General features: G+C 37.8%; 1 protein-coding gene across 20 annotated transcripts in view; it reads right to left on the reverse strand.

Moving 5' to 3' along the window:
* NRXN1 (neurexin 1) overlaps positions 1–16,350 on the reverse strand; it is a 730,400-nt gene that overhangs the window by 646,843 nt on the left and 67,207 nt on the right. For 13 of the 20 annotated variants that reach the window (XM_055816040.1, XM_055816054.1, XM_055816051.1 and 10 more), the window contains exon 3: positions 2,153–2,170. The exons of the other annotated variants lie outside the window; for them this stretch is intronic. In XM_055816040.1, coding sequence (XP_055672015.1) covers positions 2,153–2,170 — 18 coding nt within the window. The remainder of the gene's footprint in view (positions 1–2,152; positions 2,171–16,350) is intronic. 20 annotated transcript variants of the gene reach the window in all.

The following is a 16,350-nucleotide window of genomic DNA, read 5'->3' on the forward strand; positions in this document are numbered from 1 at the left end:
AGGTGTACCACACAGTGAAAATATTCATTTATGCACCATTACTTCATAAGCAGAATGATAAAACCCTTTTCTTTATGAATTAGGAATTAAATATTTAGTAGGAATCCCTCATGTGTGATCCATGACATCTTTATACTGAACTTGGCTCTGAGAGGAGAGAGTTACGGGGCACAGGATGGGACAGTGGAAGCAGATATGAAGATAAGGTATTTTCTTAATTTGGTGCATGAGTTCCATGCAGAGCACAGGCCAAAACAAAATTTAAACATGGTAAACCTGTGGTGAACATGTTCATCCCTAGCACAATTTTAGTAAAACGGATAAATTACAGTCTTTTCATACCAGCAACATGTACAAAATTAACTCTGTAAGTACTAAATCCTTGTTTTCTTATGTAGCCTAACTTAACAGAGATGCTCAGATATCACAGAAATCAAAGATGAAAAATTATAGCTCGGTTTCCAAATTGTGCTTTGGACTCACCATTCTATCCTTCCATTCTTTACATATACATCTTTTGTAGCTTTAATGTATGCATAAGTATCTAGATATGTGTTGGAATAAATTTAAGGTTGCTGTTTTAAGAATCAGATTCAGGTAAAGCCTGGATTAACTGTTATCCAGGCTTTATCTTGTACTGCTGTGCATAAATGAATAGGTGAAATGAAATTGCACCTCCTTATCTAGTTATACTGATCCTAATTCACATTTGAGACTCATGTTGACACCAGTAAGAGTTTTATACACAGATCAAACATAAAATTAGGTACTTATTTCTAGGCTTTTATGTTTTCCAGTTAGAATTCCTATCCCAAGTGTTGTTGAATACATTCTTGTTTCACAATGCAAAGGAAATGGTATTGGTATGTATGTGTGTGACAGATCAGAATTGTTTAAAATTTCTTTCTCCTACTGGTAACATATTTTAAGGAAATTGCACAGCATCGTGCATGTGTTAAATCTGAGCACCTCTCTTTGCCCTTGAATACAGTAGCACAGAGAAATGCGGTACCAATACTTCCAGGCTTTTTCAATAAATTGCCACTGACTAGGCAGGCAGTGGTCCACAGTGCCTTGAATCCCGAGTGGAGTCATGTTCCGCAGTGGCTCAGGATGGGACCCTGGGTCAGAGCTGTGCCAGGGCATTCACTTTGCATATAAGTTAGCTTACAAAGTCCTTGATTTAAAAATAGTTTTAAAGTATTGGGAAAAAAAAGGGAAAAGGTATTTCTCAGTTTAGATAGATAAACAATTTTTTTTCCAAATAGACAATTGTTTATTTAGTATGCAAAGATTCAGCTCAGTGAAACTTTTAAAAGCACTTGTCCGTCAAAAAGCACCTTCACCTTTTGGCTTATAAGCAAAAAGACAGTATTGATTCCCAGCAATAACTGATCTGTGAAGCATATTCTGTACCTTTAAAACTATGATACATGCACACAAAATGTTTTACCAGCTAATAGACTTACTTACCAATATTCAGGCTAGCTGGCACTGTGCTTTAGTTTCCACTGCCCTGTGCCATACTTTCTTTAAAGGGACTTAATTACATACCAACATTATTATTGAAATCACATGCTGCTTCTTTCACCGTGTCAAAAAGGCAGGGTGCATTATGTTGAAAAGTTAGAAGGACTTTTTTCCTAAAATTTTGTGCTGTGCAGGATATTAAAGCAAGCAAGATTTGTAGTATTAAAGAGAAAAGCGCTTTCCATTTTCCTAAGCAATTAGAACATAGGTATTTAACATGCATTACATTCTTATGAGGATTTATGCTCCATACTAATGAAACAAATAGTTTGTTGTGTTTTTCATACAGAACATGAGAAGGAATCAATACTTCTGCAAATCTCCTGAATGATTTTGAAATGTGATGTCAGTCAGTCACAGCAGTACAAATCCCATTGTTTCAGTGGGGATATTCTGTAATTACACCAATAAGACCAAGATTAAAATGGAGTTTTGCTTGTGTTCTGTATGGAAAAAGAAATCACATTTATTTAATAAACTTGTATACCTTTATGGGTAAAAAAATGCAACTTACCGTACTGAATGATATGTGTACTTTTATAACATTAAGCAGAAGGGGAAAAAACCCACTAAACAGAAGGAAAAAACAGGAGCTTAGGAAAATAAGGTAGAAAGCACCCACCTTCCACATAGTTGTCTTCTGTAAGCACATAACAGGGAAGGAGAGAAAAGGAAAACATTCATTAAGCAGCATGCAGACTGGAACTTGCCATTGCATGTCTTCATCATGCAAGGCATCAAACACAACATGCAAGTGCTCCATTGCTACAATCCAGAGGGAAAAACAAAAGCACCAGGGAAGCAGTGTTTCCTCTATTTAACCAAATTTATGTGATATGAAATAAAACAAGACTGTTTCCACAGTGCAAAAATTCTACAGGATTTACTGCAGCTCTTTGTAAGTTTAATTACTATTAGTCATTAATCAGAGGATCTTCTTGGAAGACTTTTATAACTATGTATTTTAAAGCCATCAGTCATTTCTGATAAGGATTCTAAGTTCATTTGCTTCTACTTTCCCATTCTGAATTTTCCTTAACGACCTGTATGAAGTAGATGATTTTAAACAGATCGAACAAGATAACTTAAGTTTTAGAATATGGTTTGAAGGTGTTACTACAGGCAGCGTGGCTGATCCTGCACTCATTACTGAGACACTCACTCTGGTCATTGGCTCAGATCTCAAAATCCAGTGTGGAAAACCTGTCACTTAAACTGGGTGGAATAACAGAATTGTAGGATCGTGTCCCACAGCATTTGTCAGCATCAGAAACTTGCACATCTTAAAAAAATGAATCAGTTCTCTGCCTAGTCCAGCTAGCAAAGGCCACAGCATCTCAGGCATGGGCTCTGCCCCCAGATCAGATCAAAGGGCATTTTGCCTAAGTAAAAGCTGCTGTCAACAAGCAATGATTTGGCCTTTCATCCCCACCCCAACATCAATATGGGGCACAGGAAGGAAGGTTCGCCCAAAGCCTACAGAGCAAAAGAGGACTAGGAACTGAGCCTCAGCTAATGAAGTGCACAGAATTTAAACAGGCTCAGCGTCCTAGTACTCATGCTAGTCCCTATAGTCCTCAGCTCCTCTGCTGGGTTGGTGCTTTTGAGGGAATATGCCTCTGTTGCCCATTATGATTTTGACTGAGGAGAGGATAGGAGTGAGTACAAAGATGATGTCTCAGGGGAGAGAGAAAATGGGAAAGGTAAAATAACAAAGGAAAAACAACACGGAAGTCAAGGAGATGGACTGTGTGAAACCAACAAAGAAACGGGGATGGGTGATAAGGCGGCAGCCTGGCTGCTTAGGAGATCTCTTCCTGCAGTTGGTGCCTTCTCCACCAGCTCTTCCTGGGGAGCAAGCACTCAGAAGCAATTGCAAATTGAAGCCCAGTTCTGTCATTACAGGTGATACCTCATGGAGTCTTCCTAAACGAAAATACCTTTTCATGTGACTGTTAAGAAATGCGATCTAAAGTAATTTGGATATATTGTAAACAAGGAGTCAATATAATGAGTTACACAGAACTGGGCTCAATGATACCTTCTATGCATTTCCTGCCAGAATGTGTCACTTTTCATAATGAAAAGCATTTACAAATTAATGGCACAAACCCCTGAAAAATCTCATCATAACTAGACAGTATTCCAATACATAATTTGAAAAATTTACCACTTTTAAAATAATAGCTATAATAAACAATGAATATTAAGGGTTTAAGTCTCAGGTTTTAGTTCTAATACTCATAGGTCAGAGCAGAGAAAGTTATTTGGCTTAAGATATTATAAATCACCTTTTCCATGCACACACTCCAAATTTAGACTTCTAAAATCTCACTGCCTTAAATTTTAGTTTGTTATGATAGTGCAAAGGGTACATACTGGTTCATGCATTTAGGAAAGAGGCTGAAAAGAAAAAAAATATGAAAAGCAGTATGCCTGTTGTGAGTAAATACATGAAGATCAACAAATCGAAAAAAAGTTCACTGAGAAAATGAAAAACACTAGATTTCACACAGTAAAGATATTACGTTCTCACAAGATGAAGATATATTCTATACGCAGTGTAAATTACAGTGATATTTGGGCTATTAGAAATAGCTACTTACAGCTAAACTCTTCTGGAAGAGTCTTCTTCCTTTAACTGCATATAGTAATTTCTTTTTTTCAAGTACAAAATCCCCCAAACTTAATGAAAAATATATCAGTTATTTCAACCGTAGTATAACTTCAGGCTCCTTCATCTAGCCCTGGTTCCCAGGGTGCTGGTATGGTGCCATACCAATACTGCAATGACATTCTGTCTGGTGGCTCCACTTAGCTTGACATGAGTACTTAAACCCAACGTATGAACTTGCTGAAAGGCCAGTTCTGTTGTTCATGATGGAGTCAAAGGAAGAGTTCTGAAAACATCACAGGCAGTGTCAGATGGTTAAACTCATCTTATTACAGGGTTTAACGTACTTTGTTCTGTATCATGGCCCCTGTTCGTAGCAGTGATTGGTATGTCTTTTGTAATGACTGTCAAGCATAAAGATTTATGCTAGCTGAGCAGCTTCCCCTAAATGTCTGATTGATTAAACTTTTAAGTGATAGTAAGTTAAACTGTCAAAATATTTTGAATTAGATAAAATTGAAAGTGCTGCATTCCGGTTCCGTGAATAAAACAGTGTATATAGCCAAACCCCTATGCTCTAGTAAACAGCCACGAAAATTTATTCCTCCACATGTTTTTGTCATGGTAAGTTAAACCACCTTAAACAGTTTTACAATTGAAGAAAAAAATTAGTTCAGCTTGTTCATGGTACATTACAAGGTTTTAATGTTAGATTAGCATTCAGCATTATTATTTATTTAAGGTGGTTTTTTGTGATGGTTGATATATTTCTGTATCACTAATACTTTGCTTGACTTTCCTGATTGCCATTTTCTTGGCATAGTCTGTTCTTCTAATCACAGACCGAGATGCCAGAAGACCCAAATTCTAACTTTGCTTTTTATTAATTTTGCTTACTCCAGCCACTGAAAAAAAACAACAACAAAAAAAACAACAAAAAAACCCCAAAGCCAAAAAATAGGAGGGAACTCTTTGAAAACCTTGTATACTATCAACGCCTTAATTTTGCAATTTGGAGGGAACAAAATTTTCCTCATTCATATCAGGGGTAACTATTTACATCATTACAATTGCACTGGTGTAAAATTTATATACCTGGAGGACAGTAAACCCTTATTACACATTTCTGTCATTGCTGATGATTTAGCCACCTACAGTCTGAATTTAGCCACATTTTGATCCATCCACCCTGAAGGACATAGCCAATAGGCTACTGAGTAGGTCTGCTGGCATCAGTGGAACCAGAATCTTTCAAGACACGAAGTGCCATCTCCTCACTGCTGTAGGCGTTGGCAAAGAATGGCTCTGCCTTTTCTAGACCAGCTGATCATACCAATGATCTTCACCGATGCACAGCCCAGGTACAAGACCAGGAGCTAAAAGGGACTGTCAACACAAGAGCAGAGGAGAAGGGCCTTACAGCCTCCACTGGCAACTGGATGACTGCCCAGACAGATAATTTTCTCTTCAGCGCTCTGACTTCTAGTAGATGTGAAAAGTTCTGTTTTCACATTGTACCAAGCTACTCCCTTGAAGAACTAGACAGGTCTTCATCCACTGCAAATGTTTATTTCCTAGACCTTCCCGCCCTCCCCCCCCCCCCCCCCATCTCCCTGCCTCCACAATGATTGCACTGCTGGTTTTTGTGTTTACAACCCAATTCCTTTGGCCAAATTCTGCTCTCAGTACCGAGGCCAATACTCGGTTGACGGCATGTCATGGTTGAAATCAGCAGAACTACACAACTTACACAGGCTGTGAATCTGGCTTAATATCTTCAGAAGAATTGTCTCAGACTGCCCTTACTGAGCTGAGAGCAGAATCTGCTCCATATTTTTTGCAGCAAAAGCCCAACCAATTCTAATTATTTTAGCATATTACCATGATTCAGTGATATAAAAATGGGAATCATTTTTTTACATGATGTTTTTATTAATTCAAGAATCATTTTAATATCCGGTGATGCTTCATGGAAACCTTGATTTGTTTTAAAACTAAGTGACTGTTTATATGTTTTGTGGTTATTTCTGCTATTACACACTTTTTGTCTGCTAGATTATTTACACCTTAGCCACACAGCACAATATTTGTTTTGACAATTATATAAGAACAGTATTTTAATGATAAACAGATGAAACAGTACATTAGTATTTTGAAGTTATAGAAATAACATTCTAGATATAACATAATAAGAAATAGCATATTAGAGTTGGCATTTTTATATGGTTTTTCCCCTCATCAAAATTATAGTTCAAAATCATATTTGGCAACAATGAAGGGTATAATATACCACAGACATAGTTCCTGGAATTTCGTAAGATATTCAGTAGTACAAATAGTAGGGAAGTAGCCTGAAATAAAGCTTATCTTTATGCAGGTGTCTGCCACTAAAAATGATGGGTAGAAATTTAAGATACTATATTTTAAGTTTGTTTTCCCAAAGAGTAATGCATAGGTATATGTCTCTATAAATTTATCTAATTTAAAATCCTATACTAGAAAATGTCATTTAAGAGACAGCTTTTTCTATGGGAACGTACCCAGCATCTCTTGGTTAGTGTTATTTAGCCTGTCCCATTGGGTTCTCAAATTGTTTGTTAGAGAAGCTGTTTTTTTTTTAACATGTGGTTCAAAAGAAAATATTTGGAAAAGATATGAAAAAATCAAGTATGTTATAAAGTATGTTATGAAGCATGAACAGTCATAGTCTCAATAATGATGAACTAAAGCAATTCATTAAAAATCTGCAACTATTAGCATTGGTCTTATCAAGTGCTGTGTATCTGACAAATTTCATTAGGATTATTTGAATTTTTTTGAAATGTACTTTTGAAACCCACTGTAAATATTGATTGTAATTATTTACTGTAATTTTGAATAATCAGAAATGTATTCTAAAGATACTTAGTACAGAACTCTGATTCTGTTGCAGCCTTCTGCTTGAATATTGAGTAAATAGGGAAGCAGCATTTCCTACAGCTGGGCTTCGTAGAACAAAATTTGGGATTCATCTGCAAAATCTGAAAATCCACCAGAATCCAGGGTACAGGGCCCAGGAGTTCCTACATTTCCACATGTTTCTCAGGTCTGAAGGCAATATACAGCCTCTCCCAGACTCCACAGAGCTTTGGGTGGGCCCATGCTGAGGGCTTTCCCGTCAGCAGGTAGATATATAATATAACAAGGACTCTATCCAATTTTTTGGTGGAAGGAAGAGATTTCAGAATAACAGGAATTTGGTTCTGTTCTAGCTCCATTTTCTGTCTACTACTCTGTGAAGATCCCTTCTTTTCTGGAATGCCCTGTACGAGCCTCAGGAGGACAGTGTGATACTGCCAGGGGCACAGATGACCCGTCTTGACCAAAAAAGACAACCAGGCTTTCTGCCAAATGAGAATCATTAGGGCACAATTAGACCTTTCTGTGAGTTTTGTACGAGACAGTCATCAGCCCAAATGCAGTACACCTCTGTAAATTCCACTAACAACCACGAGTTTACTCTAGGTGAGGCCACCTTTTCTATAAAGTGCTATATATCCCAAGTGCATTGAGAATGGAATAATGACAAGATCATTTTAGTTAAGCTACTGTAGATGATCTCCTGGTGTGAAGCAGCAGCTAAGAGGGGCAATGCACGTCTTGAATGCACAGGCAAAGAAATGATGAACAGAAATAGAAAATGGCATTACTTTTTGTGGTGCAACTAAAACCATTACTGTGTTTAGCTCCAGTGCTCATATACTTAAAAGGAAGTGAAAAATGAAAGAGGTTTCAGAAAAAAACCCCCACCTTTTCCCACAATCATTCATGGCATTAAAAACCTGAGAAAACTCAGCAATCATGTCTTACACTGAAAGCCCTAAGATGCTCAATCTATTGAATATATCAAAGAAAAGATTAAGAGGTGTCTTGAACCCAGTTTGTAACTATCAATGTCGGGAGAATGATTCTTGATACCTGGAAATCCTTTCAACCAGACAAATGCTGGGATTGAGAGTCAGAAAAGTTCAAACTGAAAATAAGATGAAATTTTCCAATAAAAATAAGCATTGGGAATATGGGAAATTCTTCCCTAAAGTCTTAAGACAGAGCCTTTTCTAACAGAAACTGTATATCCATCGTTGCTTGTGGGCTGCACTGTAGGAATCACTGGAAGAAATTCTGCATTTTGCCATTTAGGAGGGCAGGTTAATATTTCCATAGCTGTACATTCTGGCCATAACTTGTAGGAATCTATAAATTTTCTCCAGTCAAATCCGAACAGAAACCAAGCATAAAAAGCAGCAAAGACTTTGACACCCTGTTAAACACAAAAATGTTCAAACAAATTGTTTTCTCAGAAGCAATCTCTGCACCATTTGCACAAAGAGCTCACTTAGAAATGTTTCCCATGAAGAATTCAAATACAATGGGTGAAAAAGAATCATTCAGGTAAATCATTACTATTATTTCCAGTGGGAAAATACCCACACCCCCAATTTACTTCTACACCCTGTAATATTTTCCAATACGCTCTGCAGTTGTCTGCAGATGACAAACAGAATCAAAATCAAGACATAATTAAATCAATACTCTTTCTGAGGCAACAATTCTTCTGTGCCGTTTGATTCATATACAGCTTTATCACTTTTCTATTGTTTATCATCACAAGGGTATCAAACATGAAATTATTCAACATTGCTTTAGCTTAATGCTATTAATCCATGATTATTTTACTGTCACACATTTTTAGATATTACACATCTGAACCAACTTTGGAGCTACAGCAGTCAACAAATAAGCACATCTTTGATTCTTATATCTCCTTTTTTGTAACTGCTTCCTAGAACTGACATTTTTTGAAATTTGCTTGTCCTTTTAGTAAATTTTACTGTATTTCTAAATAAACTTGGAGTGACTCAGGGGAGAGATCATGATGTAGATATAAAAATAACTGCTTTTTAATTATATTACAATCCCAAGAAACTTCACTTTGGCCTTATTTTGTCACCTTCTTAAATTTAATTTTTTTCTCCAAAATGGGTCTGGCTAGTCTCAGATGTGCTAAACTTCAGACCTGCTTGCAATATGTCAATGTTTTACAGAAATTTGCATCAGTCACTGGGACAAGTGTTCTTGCATCTGTGTCACAGCTGCAGTAACCACAACCAGGGAAGAAAGGTGGAATCAAAGTTTTTTTAATAACTAAATTTATTAATATTAATAATAAAGATAATGAAAGAAGAAACAAATAATTTATCTAAGTGAAGGCAAGTCAAAGAAACACGGTCTCTCCTCAGAGTTTTAATTTCCATGTATAAGCAGAAAATGAAACACAGTGTAAATCTATGTATTTTACCATATCCTTTTTAAGAACTGCTGCTCTTTTTCCATTTAGCCTCTGGGACTATTTCTCTGGATTGGAAACATTCCATTTCCTTTTAAAATTTCTGAGATTTGCACACTACTCTTTGATTTGTGCTTTCAGACCTCTTTCCTTGTAATCACTAGAGGTCTTATTTGCTATCACAGAGAATGGATAGATTAACTATAATTAAGAACTGACTGTATATGGTTCACGTTACATGACCGTAACTCCTCTTTTCTTCCTAGCACTATTATTTCTTTGTATTTTCTCCTGTTTGTCCCTGCTGGCTATATGCATGAAAATATATTTTCAGGATATTCCCATCAAAACCTTTCATACAGAATTAACTACTCTGGCTGGCAGACAGTAATGGCAAGAACAGATTATGTTCTATAAAAGTGATGCAAGGTGACACAGGTATTTCTATTTGAAAAATACCTGCACTGAAATGAATTTGAAAAATTTATAAAATAACTTATTTCAACAACTTCTTTAAGAAACAGTTGTGAAATGAGGAATTAAGATTTTTCAGAATTATTTGTGCTTGTTTTGGTGCACATGAGAGTAGAAACTAGCCCAAATCTGATTCTTTGTTGCACTGTGCTTTGTATATTCAATTTTATCTATAAAAGAGGCTGAAAAATCAGGCCTCGATTACTAGCAGAAGAAATCAAATCACTGTCCAACCATCCTTTCAGCAAAACTGGTCCGTTAGAGCCATTAATACCATAGGATTAGCTGAAATGACAGCGAGTAAAAATGCTACACAGTGGTTGAACGGCAGAAGTAATTTTCCAACTGGATGGCAGCTTTACAGAGGTGATGATCCAGCGGATAACACGAGCAGGAGACTCAAAGGAGCAGAGGTCACATCTTTTGTCCATGAGAAGGATATTGTTTTTAGGCAATCCTTTCTAAAACTTTTCTACTGTTTCTTTATCGCATACTGAACTGGAAGCTATCTACACTTTCACAATCTCTACTGTGTAAATATAATATTTCTGCTTTGTAATGCTTACAGGGTGATACATGACTGCACATTCTGCTCATCTGAGATATTCACTCAGGCCCTGACTCTGCACCTGGATATTTGTGCCTTCCCAGACTAGTACAACACCAAAATTAACAGGACTGCATGCAAAGCTAGCCATATTTCTGTATTCACGTGCTGGTTTTCTACAAAAAAGAGGAACGTTGATGTGCTATCGGTGATGCTGTGACTTTAACACAGGTGGCTGAAGACAATTTGGTATCAAGTGTTCTTGAAAGTTAGCAGCTAAAATTATAGAAGACACACTGTACACAAAAACAGAGTAGCAATATTCAAAATCACTTTGTTGTATAATTATTTAGCTAGTCACCATAAAATTTTCTTGGCTACTACTGCAATTCATTTTGTGGATGTGAACTGAGCTTAACCTTCCTTTGGAAGCCTTTAGGATGGTACAGAACAAACTTTCTGTTCATTTAAATGGGAAATTCCTCTGAACTGAGTAGAGCTGTGCTCTGAAATTCAGCATGGTGTAACCAAGTGTTTCATTTGACATCAAACTAAAATTTAATCATAGCTATCTGTGACTGTGAGAGAACAAAATAGCTATCTTTTTTTTTTTTAAAGAACTGAACTTAATTTTCTCCTTTACCAGTCTACAGTAATTTCAACGCTAATGCTGAATGTTATTCTGATTAATTAGTGGTTATAGATAATGACAACAAAACTAATTACAAGAAAATTTACAATTTTAAAAAAATCAACATTTCTTCCCTTAAATTCTGGTCAACCTTAGCTAAAGTAAGAATTGACACACCTTCTTGTTTCCTCCATAGATTCTACAGGGACTGAGCAACTGTATATTTTGTTGTAGCAGTGTGCATGCCTGGATTGAGCTCCCACGTGTGCAGAGCACTTGCACACACTGCAATCAGGAAACAGATGCTTTACAACAATTCTTGATATGGATTGGTTAAACAGTTATCGGCATAAGAATATATATTGTAACTTTTATAAAGCTACTAAGTGATGTAAAAAAATCACTGGCCTTAGTTTAGAACAGGTGAAAAAGGTGGCTCCTGGCAAGGAGATACTGTACCTGATGTGCTTTTGCAAAACCCTGATGGTATATATATGATGGCTAGCTACATTAATTTTTCATCTATGACTGTTCCTATCTCAGAACTGCACAATTAAAATTTCTAGCGGTAGTAGGTGTTTCAAGACAGTTACATTTTAGGGACATCTATAAAATGAACGCAAACTAAGAGCTAGTTCTTCCCTTCCTAACAGTTTAATCAATACCACAGAATCACAGAATGGTTTGGGTAGAAAAGACCTCTGAAGGACATTTGGTCCAACCTCCCAGCTCAAGCTGGGCCACCTAGAGCTGACCGTCCAGGACTGTGTCCAGATGGCTTTTGAGTATCTCCAACACTGGAGACTCCACAACCTCACTGGGCAAGTTGTGCCAGCGCTTCATCACCCTCACAGCAAAAATGTGTTTCCTGATGTTCAGACAGCACCTCCTGTGTTTCAGTTTGTTCCCATTACCTCTGGTGCTGTCACTGAGCACCACTGAAAAGAGCCTGGCTCCATCCTCTATGCACCCTCCCTTCTGGTATTTATATACATGAACGTGACCCGCCCTGAGCCTCCTCTTTTTCAGGCTAAACAGTCCCAGCTTTCTTAGGTGGGACTCTCATAGGAGAGATGCTTTAGTCCCTTCATCATCTTTGGCCCCTGGTTGGACTCTCTCCAGTATGTCCATGTTTCTCTTGCACTAAGGAGCCCAGAACTGGACACAGTGCTCCAGCTGTGGCCTCACCAGCACTGAGTAGAAGGGAAGTATCTGACCTGCTGGCAATGCTTTGCCAAGTGCAGCCCAGGATACCATTAGATTCCTTTGCCCCAAGGGCATGTTGTTGGCTCATGGTCAACTTGGTATCCCCCAGGACTCTTTGGTCCTTTTCTGCAAAGTTGCTTCCAAGATGAGTGTCCCCCAGAATATATGGGTGCAGGGAGTTGTTCTTCCCCAGGGGCAGGTCTTTAGCACTTGTTGAATTTCATGAGGTTAGTGTCAGTCCATTTCTCCAGCCTGCCAAGGTCCCTTTGGATGGCAGCATGACCTTCTGGTGTACCAGCCACTCCTCACAGCTTGAGGGTTCTTCTCCTTACTGAGGGTACACTCTGGCCCATCATCCAGATCATTAATGAAGATGTCAAGCAGGATCAGACCCAGTATTCATCCCTGGGGTACAGAGCTAGTCACTGGCCTCCAAGTAGACTTTCTGCCACTGATCATCACTCTCGGGGCTGGGCCATTCAGACAGTTTTCCAGCCACCTCTCTTGTCTGCTCATCCAGCCCGTAGAACAGCAGCTTGTCTATGAGGATCTTATGGGAGACAGAGTCAAAGGCCTTTCTGAAGTCCAGGTAGACAACATTCAGTGCTCTGCTCTCATCTACCAGGAGAGTCAATTCATCACAGAAGTTTTAGAAGTTGGTCAAGTATGACTTAACCATGGTAAAGCCATGCTGACTATTCCTTATGTGCCTAGAAATGTTTTCCAGGATTAGCTGCTCCATCATGTTCCCAGGGATCACAGGGAGTCTGATTGTACTGTAGTTCCCTGGTCCTCCTTCTCCTCCTTCTTGAAGATGGGGGTGAATTTCCATTCTTCCAGTCTTTGGATACTTCTCCCATCTGTCATGATTGATTAAAGATTATCAAGAGTGGCCTCTCAATGACATCTGACAGCTCCCTGGGCACTTGTGGGTGCATCCCATCAGGCCCCAGGGACTTACATATTCCCAGTTTGCTTAGCTTTTCCCTGACCTGATTCTTTTCCACCAAGGGCATATATTCCTTGCTCCAGCCTTTCCCCTTTGTCTCTGGGACCTGGGAATCCTAAAGGCTAGTTTTGCCAGTAAAGGCTGAAACAAAGAAGGAAATAAGGACCTTTTCTATGTCCTGTGTTACCAGGTCCCTCATCTTGTTGACAATGGGTCCACATTTTCCCTGGTCTGTCTTTTGTCAGTAACGTACTTATAGTAGCCCTTCTTGTTGTCTTTGACATCCCTGGACAGAATAAATTCCAGCTGAGCTTTAGCTTTCCTAACCATTCCTGGATGCTAGGACAATGTTTTGGTATTGTTTTCAGGTTAGCTGTCCTTGTTTCCACCTTTGTGTGCTTCCTTTATGTGTTTGGGTTTGACTAGCAGCTCTTTGCTCATCCACACAGGCCCCCTGGCATTTTTGCCTGACTTCGTATTCATTGGGATGGAAGTCTCTTGTGCTTGGAGGAGGTGATCCATAAATATTAACTGGCTTTCTTGGACTCTTTTCTCTCCAGGGCCTTAACCCATGGGACTCTTCTAAGCAGATCTTTGAAAAGGTCAGAGTCAGCTCTCCTGAAAGCAAGTGTGAGCTTGTTTCTCACCTTCCTCCATGCTCTCAGCATCCTGAACTCCACCATGATCACTGCAGCCATGGCTGCCTTGATCTTCACATCCCCAGCGAGCCCTTCCTTGTTGGTATGAGGTCCAGCAGACTGCCTCTCCTTGTTGGCTCTGCTGTCATTCGGAGGAGGATGTTCTCATCAATTCACTCCAGGAGCCTCCGGGATTGCTTATATCCTGCTAAGTTGTCCCTCCAGCAGACATCAGGGTGGTTGAAGTCCCCCATGAGCACCAGGGCCTGCAAATGTGAAGCTCCTCCTATCTGTCTGTAGAAGGCCTCATCCACTTGTTCTTCCTGGTCAGGTGGACTACAGCAGACACCCACTATAATGTCATCTTGGATAGTTCTTGAAGTCTTCCTTATTACCTTTGGTCCTTTCTGAAAGAAATTACTAGGATATATATTCTGATGCTAATTTTTAATAATTTTACATATTTTTTTCAAACCTACATTACCTTCAGTATAGCCCATGTGGAGATTATTTTTTGTATAGTTATGCTGTAATTCATGTATCACAACACATCAGCATGGCAGCACGTTGCAGATGAAAAAGTGGTAAAGCATCTTTTCTATTGTCAGTGCTTCTATAGCTGGCAAATTTGTTAGAATGGCAAAGATGTTAGCGTCAAGAAAAATCAAAATAGTATCTTTTAGTGAAGAACTATTTCTGGGTTAAAACTTTATCAGAACCAATTATAATACTTCCTCACAAAAAGTTGTCTCTGTAGTGTATTGCCTTGTAGTACATATTAAGGGGACAGTGGGGAATGTTGTAATGACCTTTCACGGCACTGAGTCAAACAGAAATTCAGAAGGAAATCAGGGAGAATATATAAATGTAGACCTATAGAAGAAAATATCTGAGGATACATAAATAATATTGTTTGAGTAATACGAAAAAATATATTTATTAAAATGTGTTCTGCATGTATTTCTTGGATACCATTCTTTTGAGGTTACATCCTAAGCATGATATGAAATGATATTTTTTACATTATTAAAACAAAATTATAAAAATAAGTGGACTAAGTAAACTGTCCTACAAGGGAAATCCTTCACTGCAAGGTAAATCCTAGTGAATAACAGAAATCTTGTTTGATTACTGGCCTATTATTGAAATGAGCACACAAATCACCTGCTTCCTAGGTTTTATTCATTAAGAGGAGGAATAATTTTGAGGTTCCCAAAGTGGAAAAACTCCTACACTCTTACATCTAAATGATAATTAAAATTTCTCCCCAGCAGAGTATTTATGCCATTAAGAAATTCACAGAATTATAATCATGAAAGTAAGGATAGTGTATCACATAACCTATGCACTTAATCAAGTTAACAAAACTCCCAAACAAACCACAAACATTTCTTGCATATTTTTTTTCTCAATCACATTTCCAGAATAAAGAAGTAACCTGAGCAACTAACCACCTGCTAAGAGAGAAACTCATATTTGAACAAGGTGGAATTGTTATGAGTATATACTGAATACATAGACTACATAAGCATATGCACATTCATTTATGTAATAATACCTTATGCAATGTTAAATGTGTATAAATGTAATGAATACAGCCAACATTGTGAACAATAAATGACGCTACGGTCCAGCTATTAATATATACAGAAACCGAAACAGAAGCCATCTTCACAATGAACATAGGAAAAAAAAATCACCAACACCGAACTTCTCCAAAACATCGTATCATGCCAAGGGACAGAAACAGATAACACTGAACTTCAGGAGAAATCTCCTTACAAGTCAACAAAACAAAGAATAATGCATATGAAGATGCTTATAAACTTGAAAAAAGTAGTATCAATGAATAGGATTCTGAATTTCTTGTATGTTTTTTTGGTTAAAGAAGATATTTCAAAGAACTGCAGTTCTGTAATCATTGTTTGTTTCAAAACAAAATTATAAGATGTACAAAAGCCACTAACAACATAACTCAAATTATTTTCATTTGCAAAGCCTCTTTATATAACAAGTTAAAATGGGCTTGATCCATTTTTTCATTCTGCTTTTTGCAGCTTATAGCAAATGCCTTTTTGCTTTAAGAAATGCATACTTCTTCCCTAAGTGTTTGTTATGAAGAACATCTAGAACATCTAACGCTTGTAAATCATTTGCTTCTTAGAAAAAGGAAAAAATTCACAGCACATTTCCCAAAACATGCTTGTAATGCATGTAGAACAACCACCTCATTTTACTTCCACTAAAACAATCCAACTTTCACTCCCCAAAAAGTCACACGTCTCTAAAAGTAGTTTAGAATATCAAGGTCTCAAATGTTTTCCTTCTTTTTGAATGAATGTCTTAACATTCATGACTGACAACTATCATTTTTTATCCAGTCTGCAATATTAGTGAGGTATCACCATTGTCTGTTGTGGGTCAAATTTTTAAAA

The sequence above is a fragment of the Falco peregrinus genome, chromosome 11 (genome assembly GCF_023634155.1).
Source record: "Falco peregrinus isolate bFalPer1 chromosome 11, bFalPer1.pri, whole genome shotgun sequence".
NCBI classification, from domain to species: domain Eukaryota; kingdom Metazoa; phylum Chordata; class Aves; order Falconiformes; family Falconidae; genus Falco; species Falco peregrinus.